Source organism: Dermochelys coriacea, chromosome 5 (genome assembly GCF_009764565.3).
Source record: "Dermochelys coriacea isolate rDerCor1 chromosome 5, rDerCor1.pri.v4, whole genome shotgun sequence".
NCBI lineage: Eukaryota > Metazoa > Chordata > Testudines > Dermochelyidae > Dermochelys > Dermochelys coriacea.
The window spans coordinates 43,150,443-43,169,320 of NC_050072.1; the positions used below are offsets into that span (position 1 = coordinate 43,150,443).

General features: G+C 41.9%; 1 protein-coding gene and 1 long non-coding RNA gene across 11 annotated transcripts in view; one reads left to right on the top strand and one right to left on the bottom strand.

Moving 5' to 3' along the window:
• Positions 1-3,872, bottom strand: part of LOC122460136 — a 48,138-nt gene extending 44,266 nt beyond the window's left edge. For both annotated transcript variants that reach the window (XR_006281234.1, XR_006281233.1), the window contains exon 1: positions 3,734-3,872. This is a non-coding gene — a long non-coding RNA (uncharacterized LOC122460136). The remainder of the gene's footprint in view (positions 1-3,733) is intronic.
• Positions 3,873-3,901: 29 nt separating this feature from the next.
• The window catches only part of SREK1 (splicing regulatory glutamic acid and lysine rich protein 1), a 60,508-nt gene continuing 45,531 nt past the window's right edge, over positions 3,902-18,878 (top strand). For 2 of the 9 annotated variants that reach the window (XM_038401235.2, XM_038401236.2), the window contains exon 1: positions 3,902-4,450. In XM_038401235.2, coding sequence (XP_038257163.1) covers positions 4,290-4,450 — 161 coding nt within the window. In that variant the 5' untranslated portion in view covers positions 3,902-4,289. Of the gene's footprint in view, positions 4,451-5,395; positions 5,451-18,878 lie in introns of those variants that run through there. The other 7 variants (XM_043514191.1, XM_043514192.1, XM_043514194.1 and 4 more) reach the window with 4 other exon arrangements.

Genomic DNA, 18,878 nt, shown 5'->3' on the forward strand with positions numbered 1-18,878 from the left:
TCAGATGTGGCCCTCGGGCCAAAAAGGTTTGCCCATCACCATTACAAGGGCATACAACTTGATATGTTTGCCTATGCCAGTGAGGCTACAACCAATTTGAAGAAGACTCACTGAATGTTTAAATCATCTCCTATTGGGAAACATGCTGCAGCAATATCTATGAAGTTCCAGGTCTCCTGTGGTTTTAAAGATGCATTTAATTAATTTATTCAGTTTTTAGTTTGGCAGGGAAGAGCATAACCTAAGTAGTTTTTTTACATGTAACTTTCTTTTCACTTCAAAGGTTTATCTGTTGTTTTGTATTTTGGTGCTAAAATTTAGAAAAAACTATGAGAAGAATTATGATGTGATGTCCATTTTTTTTTAGCTTGTGCAAGAATGAGACTACTCTGGTCCAGAGCAAGAAGTCTCCCAAATGTAGGCCTTGGCGCACACTAACATTCCCTGGCCTCAGATACTCTGTGGACTCTCACATTTGTTATAGAGATGTTAGTCTTTTGGCTGGAATAATGATTTCAGCATATTTTCTAAGAATTCTTCCTGATGTATATTTTTAAGAAGTCTTGTTGATCAGATATTGTTGGAATGGGTTTCCAAGTCATCTGATTTTTTCTTGATGTTTACAGCTTTTGTTTTCACGTTTGAATTTTTTTCTTTCAGTTTCTGTTTCCCAGGGAGCTGATTATTTTCTGTTCCTCCCATATTAGATACAAGCTTAATTACCTTCACTTTGACAATACAATTTCTTCTATTGATTTTTAAAATATATTGCATATTACTTTGAAGAGTTTGGCCAGACAAAGACCCAATGTTTGTTTCCTCTAGTCTCTGTCCACTGTGGCAAAATTTAATTTTCTACTACTCTTTTGGGGATAAAATTTGATTTTTACTATTTTTAAATGGGCAATTTTGTGCCCTGTAATTTGGGCTGTTAAACATAGTATTTTTTTTTTTTGTTGGGGGGAGGCGGGTGTAGATGTAAGCTGTGATTATATTTTATCATCATCATGATCGAAGTGGCTCCAGGGAGGGCATCTTGGACATCTCCTCAGATAAGTTTTTCCATGAGGTTTATTATTTCAGTGCTTCAGTACCAGCTTAGCTGTTCGTACTAAATCCCAGCCAGAGAAGAGAGATGCAAGGAGGGGCTGGACATTAAGAGAAGGGTGGTCCACTTCCACTAACAGTTGCCACTGTGGCTAGCAGCTTGTCTATGTGTATGTGTAACGCATCAATCACAGAGTATTATGAACATTCCAGTGCTGCTTTGGGGGAAGAATACAAAGCTGATGGCTTCACCCGTAGACAGTGGAATTATGCCTGTGAATTTTGGCTAATATTTTAAAAACTTCTCCAACTAAGAGTTTCTTAATGTGCTCATGCTAAATAAGATTATTATGGTCTTTGGAGATGCATGAGATTAAATTTAAATCTTCAATCTCAGTCTCTATGGAACCTAGACTAACTGGGAAGGAATTCGTATGCCCATGCATTCGCAGATGAGTGTCAGGTCTGAGCTGCCCTAAACATAACTGCGGGCAATTTTCTGGTGGTATAGTTACATTAAAACTCCCTACCCTATCCTCATTGACTCTCTATCTTGCTCTCAATCTAATTATCCCCAGAATCAATAACTGAACGCTGCCACACTTGCCTTAGTCTTTCTCTAATAAGATTCCACAACAGTTGGCTAACTTAACTGCCATACTATCCTCACTTCTTTACAACTTACCCAAGAAAGGCTTCACGTGTATTGCAAAATCACACTTTCCACAAGTAGTGCCAAGTTTCTCATTTTCTAACCGACTGCCCAAACGAGCACACTCACATGTGCTTTCCCTGGTCTAATGACTATTCATGAATGACATCAATAGTCACTGTGCCAGGGAAAGCACACGAGAATGAGCCATGAGTGATGTAAGTAGATCAGTGGTTCTCAACCTATTTACTAGGGCTGTCAATTAATCTCAGTTAACTCATGTGATTAACTCAAATTTACTGCGATTAACATTTTTTATCTTGATTAATAGCTCTGTTAAACAATACCAATTGAAATTTATTAAATATTTATGGATATTTTCTACATTTTCAAATACATTGATTTCTATTACAATACAGAATACAAAATGTACAGTGCTCATTTTATATTTTTTATTACAACCTAATACAAGTACTGAGTGCAATCTCTTTATAATGAAAGTTGAACTAAAATGTAGAATTATGTACAAAATATAACTGCATTCAAATATAAAACAATGTAAAACTTTAGAACCTACAAGTCCACTCCGTCCTACTTCAGGCAATTTCTCAGACAAAAAAGTTTGGTTACAATTTGCAGGCGATAATGCTGCCCACATCTTGTTTACAATGTCACCTGAAAGTGAGAACAGGCATTTGCATAGCACTGTTATAGTCAGCATCACAAGGTATTTATGTGCCAGATGCGCTAAAGATTCATATGTCCCTTCATGCTTCAGCCACCATTCTAGAAAACGTGTGTCCCTGCGGATGACTGGTTCTGCTTGATAACTATCCAAAGCAGAGTGGACCGACGCACGTTCATCTTTATCATCTGAGTCAGATGCCACCACCAGAAGGTTGATTTTCTTTTTTGGTGGTTCGGGTTCTGTCGTTTCCACATCGGAGTGTTGCTCTGTTAAAACATCTGAAAGATATGAATGTTTAGCATATCTGCCACTTAAATACCTCACATGGCACTTTTGTAGCTGGCATTGCAAATGCCTGTTCTCGCTTTCAAGTGACATTGTAAATTAAGAAGCAGTCAGCAGTATCTCCCGTAAATGACAAGCAAGTTTGTTTACTTAGCAATTGGCTGAAGAAGTAGGACTGAGTGGACTTGTAGGCTCTAAAGTTTTACACAGTTTTGTTTTTAAGTGAAGTTATCTAGCAAAAAAAAAAAGAAAATCTACATTTGTAAGTTAAACTTTCATGATAAAGAGATTGCACTACAGTACTTGTATGAGGTGAATTAAAAATAGTATTTTTACAGTGCAAATACCTGTAAGAGTGAGCACTGTACACTTTGTATTGTGTTGTAATAGAAATTAATATGTGAAAACAAAAAAAATCTATAAATAAATAGTGTTCTATTATTTAACAGTGTGGTTAATTGTAATTAATTTTTTTAATCGCTTGATAGGCCTACTGTTTACAAGTGTGGGCTGGGTCTAGTACTACCTGTATAGCCCTGAGGATGTCGCACAGGCCACAGGTTGAGAACCATGCAGCTATATCAAGCTAGTTTTCAGGTGTCCAGCAGGCCTCAGCTAGAATCTAGGGCATCCAAGTTCAAGTCCCTGCTCTGATGCCTATAGAAAGTGGAAGCGCTTCTGAGGAGAAACGGAAAGAGGCCCCTCTCAGGATATCCCATTACCTAGCCCTCTAGGAGGTCTAAATTCAGACCCTTGAACCTGCGTGGGAGAGTTCCCTAACCACCGGCCTACAGGCTCCAAGGGAGGCGGCTGCTGCTGCTGCTGCTGCTTTTCTCAAAATCGCCAACCCAAAAAGACCAGATCAGAGTGCAGCGAACCCTTGTTTCAAGGTGACGAAGTATTTTCAACGTTTCATTTTGCCCAAAAAAGGCACTGTGGGTTTGCCTTGACAGACCCTGTGAAGGGCTCAACCGGGGCCAGGAACCAAAACTCCCCTGGGGCCCAGCTCTGCCTTAGACAGGCGCCCCTTGCCAAGGCGGGTAGCTGAAGGGCCCCCTTACTCCAAACGCCAACGGACGAAGTTCTTCACCCCTGTGCAGGCGCGTGCTCCCGGGGCCGGCGGCTCCCGCCTGGTACCTCCTTCAGCTACGCCCGCTGTCCAAGCGCCAAGGGCACAAGAGGAACTGGGCTGGCGGCCGCTCCCCCCAAACCGCTTTTCTCGCCAGCGGCCGCCCCGGTGCGGCCCGCTAGGCCGAGCGCGCGTGGGGTGGTGACCCGCGGAACAGGCCGGACCCAGGAGGCACGCACGGCCTGGGCGGCGCAGCGGCCCGCCCCGCGAAGCGACCGGCCCTATCGGCAGGGGGGAGGGGTCAGCACTAAGCAGCTTCCCCCGGGCCCAGCCCTTCCTCGCCGCTCGTCTCGACGCCTCCCCCACGGGGCTAGGGGAGGCCGGAGAGAGGAAAACCGCCACTGCCACTGAGCAGCCGATGTTGAAGCTAGAGCGTCCCCACGCCGGGATTCTCTAACAGGCACCGCACGCTCTTCTCTATGGTTGGGCCCGCCTCCTGAGTCCTTGGCTGCGAGTGCACAGCACGGAGCGGTTGTGTAGGTGCCGCCATGATGAACAGCGGTGGAATCGGGGTGCCGCTCGGCTTCCCCTTGGGCCCTACGTCCGTCATCCAAGTCACCAACCTCTCCTCGGCGGTAACCAGCGAGCAGATGCGGACGCTCTTCGGCTTCCTGGGAGAAATCGAGGAGCTGCGCCTTTATCCCCCGGAGTAAGTGAGGCCTTGCCCGGGCCATAGAGAGGGGGAGGAAGAGAGAGGCCCACAGAGGCTTGTGGGATGCCGCAGAGGCCATGTTGGTGATGGGTGGCCAGCCCAGCTCCATGGAGATGGAGTCACGTGACCCCATTTATTTGTGCTATTGCCGCTCTACGGGAAGGAATGTTGCCCGAAGCTAAGATGGCGGCCGCCGTCCGCGGCCTGGAACCTGCCCTTTCCCCAGCCCCAGGGAGAGAGCCGCGGGGTCTCTGTTGTCTCCGATCCAACCCAGAGCGGCCTTTGTAGCCTGGTAACAGGAGTCGGGGCTGCAGGCTCCCGACGCATGAAGCGCCTTGGGCTCAGCGACTGTAAAAAAGTGAAACTCAGTCGTCCCCCGCCTGCTGTTCTGGAGAGTGCCTGGCCTGAGCCTTCCCTGAGCCCCTTAGTGAGGGGAGCCCCCTCCTCCCTACACCGCCACTCTGGCCCTTGCCCTGAAAACTTCCTCCACTCTGGTCTCTGTCATGAATCCTCCTCCCCCACTCCCCCCCGCCGGTAAGGGAACTCTTCACTGTACCTATCCCCAATGAGGGGAGCCTCCTCCCCACTCTAACTCTGGCCCTAAACGCCTCCCCAGTGAGTGGAGCTGTTCCCCCCTCTCCATGGGAGGGAGCTCGTTTCTTACCTCCTCTCTGGGACTAAACTAAAGCCCACCCAAATGGGAGAGTCTTCCCTCTACTACCTGGTGCTAAATCTCACTCCAGTGGTGGAGTCTTATCTCTGTTTATAAAGAATAAAAGCTCAGAAGTAGTTCCTGGTACTACATCTGTCCCTAAGCCCACCTAGCAATTTTTGTTGTTTTACAGTCTTGCTTTTTTTTTTTTTTAAGTGTTGCTCTGTAAAAGGCCCACACAAAGGGGAGAGAGATTATCACTTTAAACAGTGAAACTGGCCTTGCACTAAGTGTTGTGAAATGATTACAGTAAATAAAATTGAAAAATAACCATCTCTTCTAACTGTAATAGTCTTCTCAAAAAGAAAAGGAGTACTTGTGGCACCTTAGAGACTAACAAATTTATTTGAGCGCATAAGCTTTCATGAGCTACAGCTCACTTCTTCGGATGCTGTAGCTCACGAAAGCTTATGCTCAAATAAATTTGTTAGTCTCTAAGGTGCCACAAGTACTCCTTTTCTTTTTGCGAATACACACTAACACGGCAGCTACTCTGAAACCTGTAATAGTCTTGAGTTCTATGTGAATGTGTAACCACAGTAAGTAAAACATTTTCAAAGATTAGCATGATTTTTTTTTTGATGGTTTAATTTGAATGTGTCCCTTTTAAATATTTGCTGGGCTCATGAGTAGGACTTCACAGAGCAAATAGGAAAAGGGAGAAGGCAGTTTTTCCAGATGACATATCTGTCCTTTGAAACTGAAAGTATATGTATCACTGAACCTTTGAAAGCTATAAATAGGGATAAGGGGGGGGGTGAGGGAAGAAGGGGGAAATAAGGATTCTTCCATCAAAATAAATTGGACTAGGAAATTTCTGAAAGGACAAAATGCAGGCGGTAGTCTGTTTTAAAACAAAAATATTTGCTTCTTTAATAAGTAGGTTTGTGAAATTATTTTCGTCTGTTACCAAGCTATATTATGCAGTGACAGTTTGAATGAGGAATATTTTAAAAAAAAATCCAAAATGAGATTTAAGATCTTATTGACATACGTACAGTACAATCTTCTATATCCACAAGGAGAGACTTAAAATAGCCTTAACATAACATTTATATTTTAAAAGTGCTCTACAGATATTTGTTAATTAATATGAGTTTTCTTCCAAATGTATGGTTGGATATAGCTGTTGATCTCATTTATTATTGTTGTAAGTTTTAACAAAGTGGATGCTCCTTTCACACCACAGAGAAATCTGTTTATGCAATATATAGTATATATTTAAAACTTAAATTAAACTGAAATCCAATACCACAGCAAATCTTAATTTACATGTACATATTAAAAGGATTTAAACCTCAACTATGGTGGATCTATTCTATGTTCAGAAATGTTGTAGGATAGAGGATATATTCCCATTTTTCTGTAATTTTGTTTTAGATTTTATTTTATTTGAACCACTTTTTTTAAAATTAAAAAAAAATTACATAATCTAATGCCAAATGATACTGGAGTTCCAAAACTTGACATGGTTTGCAATTAATATTTTAGATAAAATTGAGGATTTTAACTAATTTATCTTGTGAACCAACAAGAACATACTTATTGTTGACAATTTAAATAAATTAAAAGTAGGCTTTCTACACACAGCAGTAATTTGAAAAGCACTTTTTTAAACATTAAGACAAGCACAGGGAATAAAATATATATGCATTGGTGGCAAAAACCTATTTAGGAAAAAAAAATAATTCTTTTTGTGAATTCAGACTAACACGACTGCTACTCTGAAACCTATTTAGGAAAAAGTCCTTTCTGTTAACAAAATGACAGAAACAAATGTCAGACAGGAATTCAGTACAGAATGTTGAGAATACTTTTCTGCTTTCTTTTTGTTACATATTTATAGTGTTTATATTTTAGAATGGAAGTACATTTCCAAGAATCTTCCTCAAAGCTTTAAGAACAAAAAATATGTGAATATGAATAGTAAAGGGTCACCATTAAGCAGTTTGAGTTCAAAATAGAATAATATTTTAATAGATATTTTTTAAAAATTCAAGTGATGTTAATTTTTATTTGGATTTAAAAATTTTGCTGTAGCAATTTCAGTGGCAGTGTGGCAGCATGGTACTGCACCCAAGAAGAAGAAAGTGAAATGTACTTAAAAAAGTGAAGCTGATTATTTTGTCTTCAGTTTCCAAGTAAAATAAATAAATCAATCAAACAGAAATGATGATTAAAAAAAGTTAGATTTTATAATTTTATCTGGTTTCAGTTATCTGAGCTATTGGTGCATAGATGAAAAAATTGCTCTTTTTTTTAAAAAAAAAAAAAAGTTTCATTGTTTTAACTTGACAGTGTCTATTTGAACTCCCATACTTTCAAATGGAATTCACAATATCGGTTATCTTAGAGATCACCTGTCCGCTATGTGGCAATTAAGATCTTCAGGATCACTCTTGTTTGTAGTTTGTGGAATTGTGCTATGTCCAACAACAGTAATAGGGCATTCTCAGTTAAGGGGCTCACTTTTGGAATAAACTGTCTCTGACATGCCAGAGCCCAGATTTAATGACTTTAAGGAAACAACTCTCTTTTCAGTTAGACCTCCAAGTGAATGGCATAATTCAGTGCATAGAATAAGTGAACCCTAGGTTCTGCCACGAATAGGAACTCTTAAGTGACAAATATTTAGTGAGATTTTTGAAGTGCTGTTTCACGCTGAAAAGTGACAGTTTAAAAATGGCTCTGGGGGTTTCTATTATTATTTTTATTATGGTAGCGCCTAGAGGCCCTACTTGATATCAGGACTCTGTTGTACTAGGCACTGTACAAACACATAGTAAATGTCAGTCCCTGTTCCGAAGAGCTCACGATGTAACTGGACAACACAGAAAAGGGGTACAAGTAAGGGAGAATTATTATCCCCATTCTCTGGATGAAGAAATGAGGCAGAGAGACAGATTAAGTAATGTGCTCAAAATATCTCAGTAATACTCATTTTCTGTCATTGAAACCATACTGAATATTTAGTTTGCAAATAAAAAATATTTTAATGCCCAGTTTTACAAACTAAGTCTCAACTCTGAGAGTCAACCTGAGTTTTTTCCCTTGTATGCATCCTCTCCAGTAATAGTTTCTGCAGGATAAATTAGGGCTAAAGAGGTGCTTCTGTAATCCCATTGCCTTTAACGGATTTGCACATATGAAATTGATTTTAACTTCTGTTCCAGTTCTACTGGTGTTGCACAAGAATTGCTGTAATCCATCTCTCTCTCTCAGCTATGGAAGCTATACAGTGCTAATAGTAATAAAATTCAACACAGGTTAATTTTAAATCGCAGTCTTGCAGTTAGATCCGTGCAGACACAAGGGTCCGCCTGTGAAGATCTGATTACAGGATTGAGGTTGTGATCTCTAGAGCCTCAATTCTGCAAGATTGTAGTTGGGTGTTTGTGTGTGTGTGGAAGGTGCAGCAGTCTTCGTATATGGACAGAGCATGCAAGGGTCTATCTGCATACAAGAAGTTACATGATTAGAGCTAAAAGTAAATATGATTCCTAACGTGAATCAGGAGCAGATCAGTTGAATAAGAAAGTATATAGTAGAATTCTATTTTAATGGTTATCAGGCACCCAGATGTCTCAGCAATGGATACCATATAAAAGTACCTAAATAACATTAAGTAGAGCAAAACCCCAATTTTCTAATCAGGAATCAAAATATTATGGCCTCTTCCAGATGATTAAATGTTTATTATTAAATAAAATTATAAAGTAAATCCTCCCCCCCCCCCACTCATTCTATCATTTTTGGTCATAGAGGCACAACTTAAATGTATATCTCAAATTAAAAAACATAGAGAACAAAAAATGTGCCACTGTAGCTAAACAACAAAGTAAAAGAAGCAGTGAGAGGCAAAAGGATATCCTTTAAAAAGTTGAAGTTAAATCCTAGTGAGGAAAATAGAAAGGCACATGAACTCTGGCAAATGAAGTGTAAAAATATAATTAGGAAGGCCAAAAAAGAATTTGAAGAACAGCTAGCCAAAGACTCAAAAAGTAATAGCAAAAAAAATTAAGTACATCAGAAGCAGGAAGCCTGTTAAACGACCAGTGGGGCTACTGGACAATGGAGATCTAAAGGAGCACTCAAGGACAGTAAGGCCATTGCGGATAAACTAAATGAATTCTTTGCATCGGTCGTCACGGCTGAGGATGTGAGAGAGATTCCCAAATCTGAGCCATTCTTTTCAAGTGACAAATCTGAGGAACTGTCCCAATTAAGGTGTCACTATAGGAGGTTTTGGAACAAAATGATAAATTAAACAGTAATAAGTCACCAGGACCAGATGGTATTCACCCAAAAGTTCTGAAGGAACTCAAATGTGAGATTGCAGAACTACTAACTATAGTCTGTAAACTATCATTTAAATCAGCTTCTGTATCAAATGACTGGAGGATAGCTAATGTGATGCCAATTTTAAAGAAGGGCTCCAGAGGTGATCCTGGCAATTATGGTAAGCCTGACTTCAATACCAGGCAAACTGTTGTAAAGAACAAAATTGTCAGACACATAGATGAACATAATCTATAGAGAAAGAGTCAACATGGTTTTTGTAGAGGGAAATCATGCCTCACCAATCTACTAGAATTCTCTGAGGGGGTCAACAAGCATGTGGACAAAGGTTTTCAGAAAGCCTTTGACAAGGTCCCTCACCAAGGGGTCTTAAGCAAAGTAAGCAGTCATGGCATAAGAGGGAAGGTTCTCTCATGGATTAGTAGCTGGTTAAAAGATAGGAAACAAAGGGTAGGAATAAATGGTCAGTTTTCAGAATGGAGAGAGATAAATAATGGTGTCCCCCAGGGGTCTATACTGGGACCAATCCCATTCAACATACTCATAAATGATCTGGAAAAAGGGGTAAACAGTAAGTGGCAAAATTTGTAGATGATACAAAACTACTCAAGATAGTTAAGTCCCAGGCACACTGCCAAGAGCTACAAAAGGATCTCTCAAAACTGGGTGACTGGGCAACAACATGGCAGATGAAATTCAATGTTGATAAATGCAAAGTAATGCACACTGGAAAACATAATCCCAACTACACATATAAAATGATGGGGTCTAAATTAGCTGTTACCACTCAAGAAAGAGATCTTGGAGTCATTGTGGATAGTTCTCTGGAAACATCTACTCAAAGCGCAGTGGCAGTCAAAAAAGCTAATGGAATGTTGGGAACTATTAAGAAAGGGATAGATAGTAAGAGAAAATATCATATTGCATCTGTATAAATCCATGGTACACCCACATCTTGAATACTGCATGCAGATGTGGTCGCCCCATCTCAAAAAATATATATGACAATAATATATATGAAAAGGTTCAGAGAAGGGCAACAAAAAATAATTAAGGAGCTGGAACAGCTTCCATATGAGGAGAGATTAATAAGCCTGGGACATTACAGTTTGGAAAAGAGAGGACTAAGGGGGGATATGATTGAGTGCATATGGTTGATATGATGCACCCCTTTGCAGTGCTATGATGGTAGAAGAAGGATGCCCCGGTTGTAGGAGAATTGGTGTCACAGAACCCAGCATAAGTGGCTACGGACCACCCTACTCCCAACTTCCCTGTATAAGGAGGACAAGGGCTTGGTTGGAATATCTGCCACAGTCCAGCTGGCATCTGGTCATTGTAGCAGTGTCACAGCTCTGCTATAGTTAAGCTTAAAACCAGCTTTCTGTTTAAAGCTTGAGTGTTCTGAGTGCTCTGAAATCTACAGGTTAGTTGGATTGCCCTGAAATTTAGTGTGCAACATGGGATATGACTAGTGACCCAACGTTGCGGCCATTTGATCAACAGCTTTCTTAGATACAGCTTCTGGGATCAGAGGAGGCTTTTCTTAAAGTGGACAGATTTTGGCAGTCTGTTTTTGCTCACAGGTACAAATCATACCAGGGCTTAGATCATTGCATACGGGTCTCAAGTGCTTGTGGATTACTCCAACAGAGTGTATGGCACCCACCAGCCCTTGGGGGAAATCAAATTAAAACATCATTTGAAAGAAATGTTGCTTGTCCTGCTAGTCATGCAAAAGCTCACAAACCTGTTCATACACCTAATGGATTATATTGAGCATGTGTGGACAGAGGAATAAACAGAATTGTTAGTCTTTAAAGTTTCACACCAGCAGTATAAGCAGTAGTCCTTTGAACATGACCTATTCTGCCAGCATCAGACCTGGTCTACACCTAAAACTTAGGTCAATCTAGCTTTATCTCTCAGGGCTGTGAAAAATTTCACGCCCTGTGAGATGCAGTTAGGTCGACCTAACCCCCACTATAGATGCAGCTAGTCAACCTCGCTGCCTCCTCTCAAAGATGTGTATTTACTACAGTAACTAAAAAAACCCACTTCCATTGCTGAAGCAAGTGTCTACTACAGCAGCATAGTTGCAGTTCTGCCATTGTAGTGTTTATAGTGTAGACATACCATTGGTTCAAGTCACATCTTGTGCAGCAATGTGGAAAAGATTGGGTGGCATATTACAGAAATCTCTGAGTAAGGCTTTTTTAGATTTTATTTTTGAGGAATATAATCTAAGTATTTTTGTTTAAAAAATAAATATGTGAATGCTTGCTGGCAGGGGAGTAGAGGAATTGGGGGAAATAAGGGTAAGATGAAGGTTTGGAAGTGCAAGAAGAGGTGGATAAATGGGGATGGGTAGTACGGGCTGTGAGAGTGGTGGGGGCTCTGGGGAGGTACACATGGGAGGAGTGGCAGAAGGGCTGGGAAAAATGGATATAGGTGACTGTTGACCTCACATTTTCCCCTTCTGTATAAGTACCAGGATCTGGGTGGTCTGAACCCCTCTCTCTACCTTTCATGTGAGCTGGGATCTGGGAGTCTGCTCCCCAGGGGGCACTGTCTGTCCCCTGTGTGTGCCAGCACTGGGCCTCAGAGAGTAAATATATATAATTTTCCTTTTAACATCATCCATGGACAATTTTTTTTGTATGTATATTTCGCATATCAGGGCTTCTTGTGCTAATAGACTGTTGATGGGTCCTACCATCTCCTTCAGTCCAAGACTGTAACTCTTCTTTTTTAACGCCTGTACTGGAGACAGTTCATACCCGTCCACAAGACCCAAAGGCTTGCTCACACAGCAGACTGGCTGTCAGCTCTCCTCCCTTACCCACTGAACTCCCTGCTTTTAAGCATTGGTAGCAGTGAGAAGAATCTTTTAACCTCATTCCATCAACTGCGTTAGGGGACCAAATGGCTTCAGGGGCTTTACTTCCCAAACAGAACCATCCATTGCCTTCCTTCGCTCTGTTTGTTTTCTCCTGCATTATCATGACAGAGCAAGCCACAGGCTAAGAGGTCCCTATGTGAGGAGTCTCCCAGAAAATATAGAGGAGAAGCTCTGCCAGACTTGGTCCCAACCCATTGTTGCTTTGCTACGGCTGAGTGTTTTGGATGGCTTTTAGGAACCTCTGCATTCCCCTTCAGCTGAAATTCCTCTGGAGACACCACTGCAAAATCTGTTCAGTCTTCTTTAGCTCTTGAGTCTCACCAAACCAGACCATTCATACCAATCAAGACTCTTTTTGGAGTAAATCTGAAAAGCTACCTGATCCCTTGCTCCAGTCCACCTCTGAAGGGCATCTGGTCCCATCCTAACCTCTTAACTAGGTAAATGAGTCACTTGGCAAAAAATTGAATATCGTTTTTCCCCAAGAGAAAGATCTGGGCTCTTAGGGACGTTTCCTTGTTCTTTCTCTCCACCTACATTTCAGATGATGACTAGCCTGCTGAGCTGAAGACCCCTCGGACAGCAAGCTAGGTCCTCTAAGGTAATACAAGAATATCTTCCTTATGAGTGTGACTACACCCCCACAAAAGACAAAAGTAAACCCTAAAAGCCAAAAATCTCATAGTGTGGGTGAGCAGTGCTTTCCAGATCCTAATCTCCTTCCTTGAATTCTAGCTCTTCTCCTGAAGAATTGGTTTTGGATTGCAATAACTCTGAACCAGAGAAGCAGGAGTCTCTCTTTCTCTTTGCTGTTTGTGACAATAGGGAAGAAGGTAATATCCCATAGAGTAGATGTGCATGTGCACGCTAAAGCAGATACATAAAATTAAATGAGAATTCACCTTCTTTCTTCCTTTTAAGAAGTGATTTGGGAAACTCCTGACAAAGGAGAAGGCTCAGACAAAAAGTTCTTCAATTCTTCGACTTCTTCATCTTATTTAAAGTTGATGCCGTATTGACATCCCTGGCAAAGATTGTGGTAACTCTTGCTAAGGGGAATTTCTTCATAACCTCTCTTCAACAGACTGGGTGACAGAAGAAACCCTTAGAAAGAACTCTGAAAGGTCTTCATTAACTCTTAAAGCCTCTCTGGCAACCATGTCAGAGCCACAATTTTCAAGTGGGAAATCTTAAGCAGTTTCAACCCTCAGAACCATGACAAATACAATTAATAGATTCATACATTGTAAGGCCAGAAGAGACTATTGTGATCATCTAGTCTGACTTCCTGTATAATACAGGCCATAGAACTTCCCAAAATAAGTCCTAGAGCATATCTTTTAGAAAAACATCCACTGTTGTTTTAAAAATTGTCGGATGGAGAATCTTGGTAAATTATTCTCACCATTTAAAAATTTATGCCTTATTTCCAGTCTGAATTTATCTAACTTCAGCTTTCATATCCATCCTCCCCCTACCACCCGCCTTTCAGAATTCCTGTGCTTCCCTGCGGAAAATGACAGGGAAGCAAAGGGAAGCTGCATGGCGTGGGGGGAGGGAGATGACCATGGCCGATTGCCCCCTCCACAACAACAAAGGAGAGGCATGGGGAAGTACACAGGGTTATGTGCCACTGCCCCCCCGCCCTAATTTCTGCAAGCACAGAGCTGCCCAACTGAATGCTGCTTTCTAGTGCCAGTCGTGCTCTCCTTCTGTGTGCTGGGAGCCTTCCTGTTTTCTATCCAACAGTGAGTGCCCACGGTGGGGCTGGGTAAGGGGGAAGTGGGGGAAATGAGGGAAGCGAAGGTGGTAAGAAGAGGCAGTGGGGAAGGAAGGAGAGTGGAATGGGGGGGAGGGGGATGGAGAAGGGGGTAGAGGAATTGCGGGGTGGGAAGCGGGAGCCCATCATGCAGCATCCTCGGCAGTAAGTGTGGCTCCCCTGTTAAGCAGGCCCATCAAACCCTCACTCTGACAAGCCCTACCCCTCTACACTTAGACTCCGGCGATAAGCCCCCCACACCCAGATCCCCACCCTACTGATCCCCAAGCAGCTGCACCTGGATCCCCACCCCATCAAGCTCCACTCCCCCTGCACTTGGACACTGCCCCTTCTGAGCCTCAGTCACCTTCACCTGGATCCCCTGCAGAGTCCCATTGCCCCTGCATTTGGAACTGCCCCAACAAGCCCTTGTGCATCCAGATCTCCCACTGAGCCCCATGCACCCAGATTGCCCCACACAGAAGCCTCTCGCCCCATACCTGGATCCCCTCATACTAAGCCCCTCCACTCTTGGATCCTGCTGGGCTGAGCTTGTGCACCTGGCACAGAGGGACAGGCCCGGCCTGCAGTGTCTGGGTCAGGTGCAGCCTCACTGCCGAGTCCCTGTCCCGGGGTAGGTGAGGGTTTCAGGGTGATTTCCCACTTCAGTGCAGTCAGTGGCCTGTGCTCCCCACTGCCATGCTGGAACCACATTTTATTTATTGACTAACATTTTCAGAATTTTAAAATATTGTGTTCAGAACTTTTAATTTTTTGGCACAGAATTCTCTCGGGAGTATTTTCCATAAACCCATGTGGATTTGCATTAATTGCATTATCTTCCTTTAGTTTTTTATTAATCAAGTTCCATATCAATCGTTCCATTATCTTGTTCAGGATCAATGTTAGGCTGACAGGACTATAATTACTCGGGTCATCCTTTTACCCTTTTTAAAAATCAGCATAATGTTACCTTTCTTCTGATCTTTTGGAACTTTTCCAGTGTTCTGAGACTTATTGAACACTCCTGAGTAGGCTCCTCAGCCTGCTCTTTTAAAACTCTTGGATGCAAGTTATCGGGATGTGCTGACTTTAAAATGTCTAAATGGTTGAATTTCCTTCTCTATCAGCTTTCCACCACTCTTCTAATAAGAATGATTCAAAAGCTAAAAAAAGGAGGTGGCAGTGGTCATGGGTCAAATAGTCCATTGTGCTCGGATCTAGTAGAAGATTGCATGGAGATTTCTTGGACATCATCTTTTCTAGAGGCTTGCTTATGCATTCCAATTGAAACTACATGAACCTAACGGTTTGGTGTTAGCAGCAAACCCTAAACACGTGGTTCCCAAACTTGTTCCACCGCTTATGCAGGGAAAGCCCATGGCGGGCCGGGCAGGTTTGTTTACCTGCTGCATCCGCAGGTTTAGCCGATCGCGGCTCCCAGTGGCCACGGTTCGCTGCTCCAGGCCAATAGAAGCTGCTGGAAGCAGCGGCCAGTACGTCCCTCGGCCTGCACCGCTTCCAGCAGCTCCCATTGGCCTGGAACAGCGAACCGTGGCCACTGGGAGCCGCGATCGGCCGAACCTGCGGACGTGGCAAGTAAACAAACTGGCCCGGCCCGCCAGGGGCTTTCCCCGCACAAGCGGCGGAACAAGTTTGGGAACCACTGCCCTAAACAAAATAAGAGAGTCCTCTAGAGTAGTAAAGACGCTCTTATCATGCAAGGTTTCCATTCTCTTAAGCTATTCAAGTGTTTAGGCAGAATTCTGCAACTGGTGTCAAGATAGAAAGGTCAGTCTTTTGAAAATGAAGGAGTTCAAGATCATATGGATTTTTTCATAGCAAAAATGTCAAACATCTAGCCTACAGGCCAGATCTAACCTGCTTGATTTATTTATTTAGCAACATGGCATATTCAGAGTCTACTGAATCCAACCTTTTTTTTTTTTTTAAAAAAAAAAAAAAAAAACAACCTCCCATAAAACCCAGTAAATCTGTAGTCCTTAGGAGTTCAAAGTTAGCCTTTTAAATGTGAAACAAGAATAAATTGATTTTCCTATCAATTTCATTCCTTCCTTGAATGCCTGGACAACTCAAATCCTCCACAGCCAGGTGGATACATATTGTGTCACAGAAGCTTACTCAGCTGCAGATAAACCACTTCCAATAGAGCTCAGACCCCACTCCACATGTTCCTCTGTGTATACAATTCTGCTGAGGGGTGTGCATTTCTCACACTCTGAGCAGCATAGTTATGCTGGCCTAATTATCTCGTGTAGACCAGGTCTACATTGCTCCGTAGGAGTATTCTTTTATGGGAAGGTGAATCTAAGAAGTGGTTCCAAAGTAGCGTAATACTGCTAATTTTATGGAAAAAGGGGAAACATTTTTTTCTGTTCTCCTAATCTCTCACGCACTTATTTATTTTTTTTCCCCCTCTTGCTGTGTCCTAAATGCCTCTGATCTGGGGAGAGGTCAGATCCAGAATGGCAAACTTTTTACCTAATGATTATCTTTCTGGAAATAGAAAAGGAGTACTTGTGGCACCTTAGAGACTAGCAAATTTATTAGAGCATAAGCTTTCATGAGCTACAGATCACTTCATCGGACGCATTTGGTGGAAAAAACAGAGGGGAGATTGATATACACACACAGAGAACATGAAACAATGGGTTTATCATACACACTATAAGGAGAGTGATCACTTAAGATAAGCCATCACCATATCAGGTTGGTAGATGCGCAGGTGAACGAGCCTCTGATAGTGTGGCTGATGTGATTACGTCCTATGATAGAGCCAGAAGAGTACCCAGAAGTCACCTACTACAGGACAGGCCCAACAAAGAAAATAACAGAACGCCACTAGCCATCACCTTCAGCCCCCAACTAAAACCTCTCCAACGCATTATCAAGGATCTACAACCTATCCTGAAGGACGACCCATCACTCTCACAGATCTTGGGAGACAGGCCAGTCCTTGCTTACAGACAGCCCCCCAACCTGAAGCAAATACTCACCAGCAACCGCACAACAGAACCACTAACCCAGGAACCTAACTTGCAACAAAGCCCGTTGCCAATTCTGTCCACATATCTATTCAGGGGACACCATCATAGGGCCTAATCACATCAGCCACACTATCAGAGGCTCGTTCACCTGCGCATCTACCAATGTGATATATGCCATCATGTGCCAGCAATGCCCCTCTGCCATGTACATTGGCCAAACTGGACAGTCTCTACGTAAAAGAATGAATGGACACAAATCAGACGTCAAGAATTATAACATTCAAAAACCAGTTGGAGAACACTTCAATCTCTCTGGTCACTCAATTACAGACCTGAGGGTGGCTATCCTTCAACAAAAAAACTTCAAAAACAGACTCCAACGAGAGACTGCTGAATTGGAATTAATTTGCAAACTGGATACAATTAACTTAGGCTTGAATAGAGACTGGGAAGGGATGAGTCATTACACAAAGTAAAACTATTTCCCTATGTTATTTCTCCCCCCCACCCGACCCCCCACTGTTCCTCAGATATCCTTGTTAACTGCTGGAAATAGCCTACCTTGCTTGTCACCATGAAAGGTTTTCCTCCTTCCTTCTCCCCCCCCCCACCCGCTGGTGATGGCTTATCTTAAGTGATCACTCTCCTTACAGTGTGTATGATAAACCCATTGTTTCATGTTCTCTGTGTATATCAATCTCCCCTCTGTTTTTTCCACCAAATGCATCCAATGAAGTGAGCTGTAGCTCACGAAAGCTTATGCTCTAATAAATTTGTTAGTCTCTAAGGTGCCACAAGTACTCCTTTTCTTTTTGCGAATACAGACTAACACGGCTGCTACTCTGAAACCTTTCTGGAAATGACACTCTCCACTCCAATCTACTCATGCTCTGAAATTTAAATGTCCCTGGGTTGCTATGCAATGATTCTTCAAGTTCATTTACATAGTTAATATGGTGAAATAAGGCATTTCTGTAGAGAAGTTTCTGTTCTGCTAATTAGGATTTAGTAATTGCACATAGTTCTGGAAGTACTCAACTGGAGTGAGGACTTAAGGGGTGTGAGCAATCTCAAGATGCCTCATGGAAGGTCTGAACTGTTTTCAGTATTTGCAGGAAGAGAACCACTGCTTAAATAGATCTGAGAGGGGTAGTGGCCAGTCTCAGAAAGGAAATAATCAAATAGCAAATTTTCCATTGTTGGCTGCATTATTAAAAGTCATTATCACATGTGCTTCTTCTGGGTCTTGCTGAATGCAATTCACAAATCACAATAATATCCTATTTTGTGCCTGTTCTTAGTCCTTTAAAACCTCCAACATTCTACTAATCTACATTTGACATGAGGAATATAAAGTAAATATTTGTACAGTGGATATAAACCCTGTTTAGAGAACATTTCTGAAAGATTTATTTTAAAATTATTTTAACTTATTTCATTGTGCATAGTTAGGCTTAAAGGATTATTTTTTTTTTATCAGTAAATGTCGGCAAATGTCGATTTCACCTTATGCAAATATTTTCCTCAGTAACAATAAAAATTTACAGCTAAGCAAAGTTAGAAAAATGCTGCTTGAGAATTTACTAGAGTTTGATTTAAGAATATTTACTTTGTCATTATCAATATTAAAATATGCAATTTGGTTTTCTATTCCTATAAAGTTTTATCTTTTTGAATATTAGCATCTACTAAAATTAAATAATTATTGTCTAACCACCCCATAATTTCCCCCAACTGGAAAAATT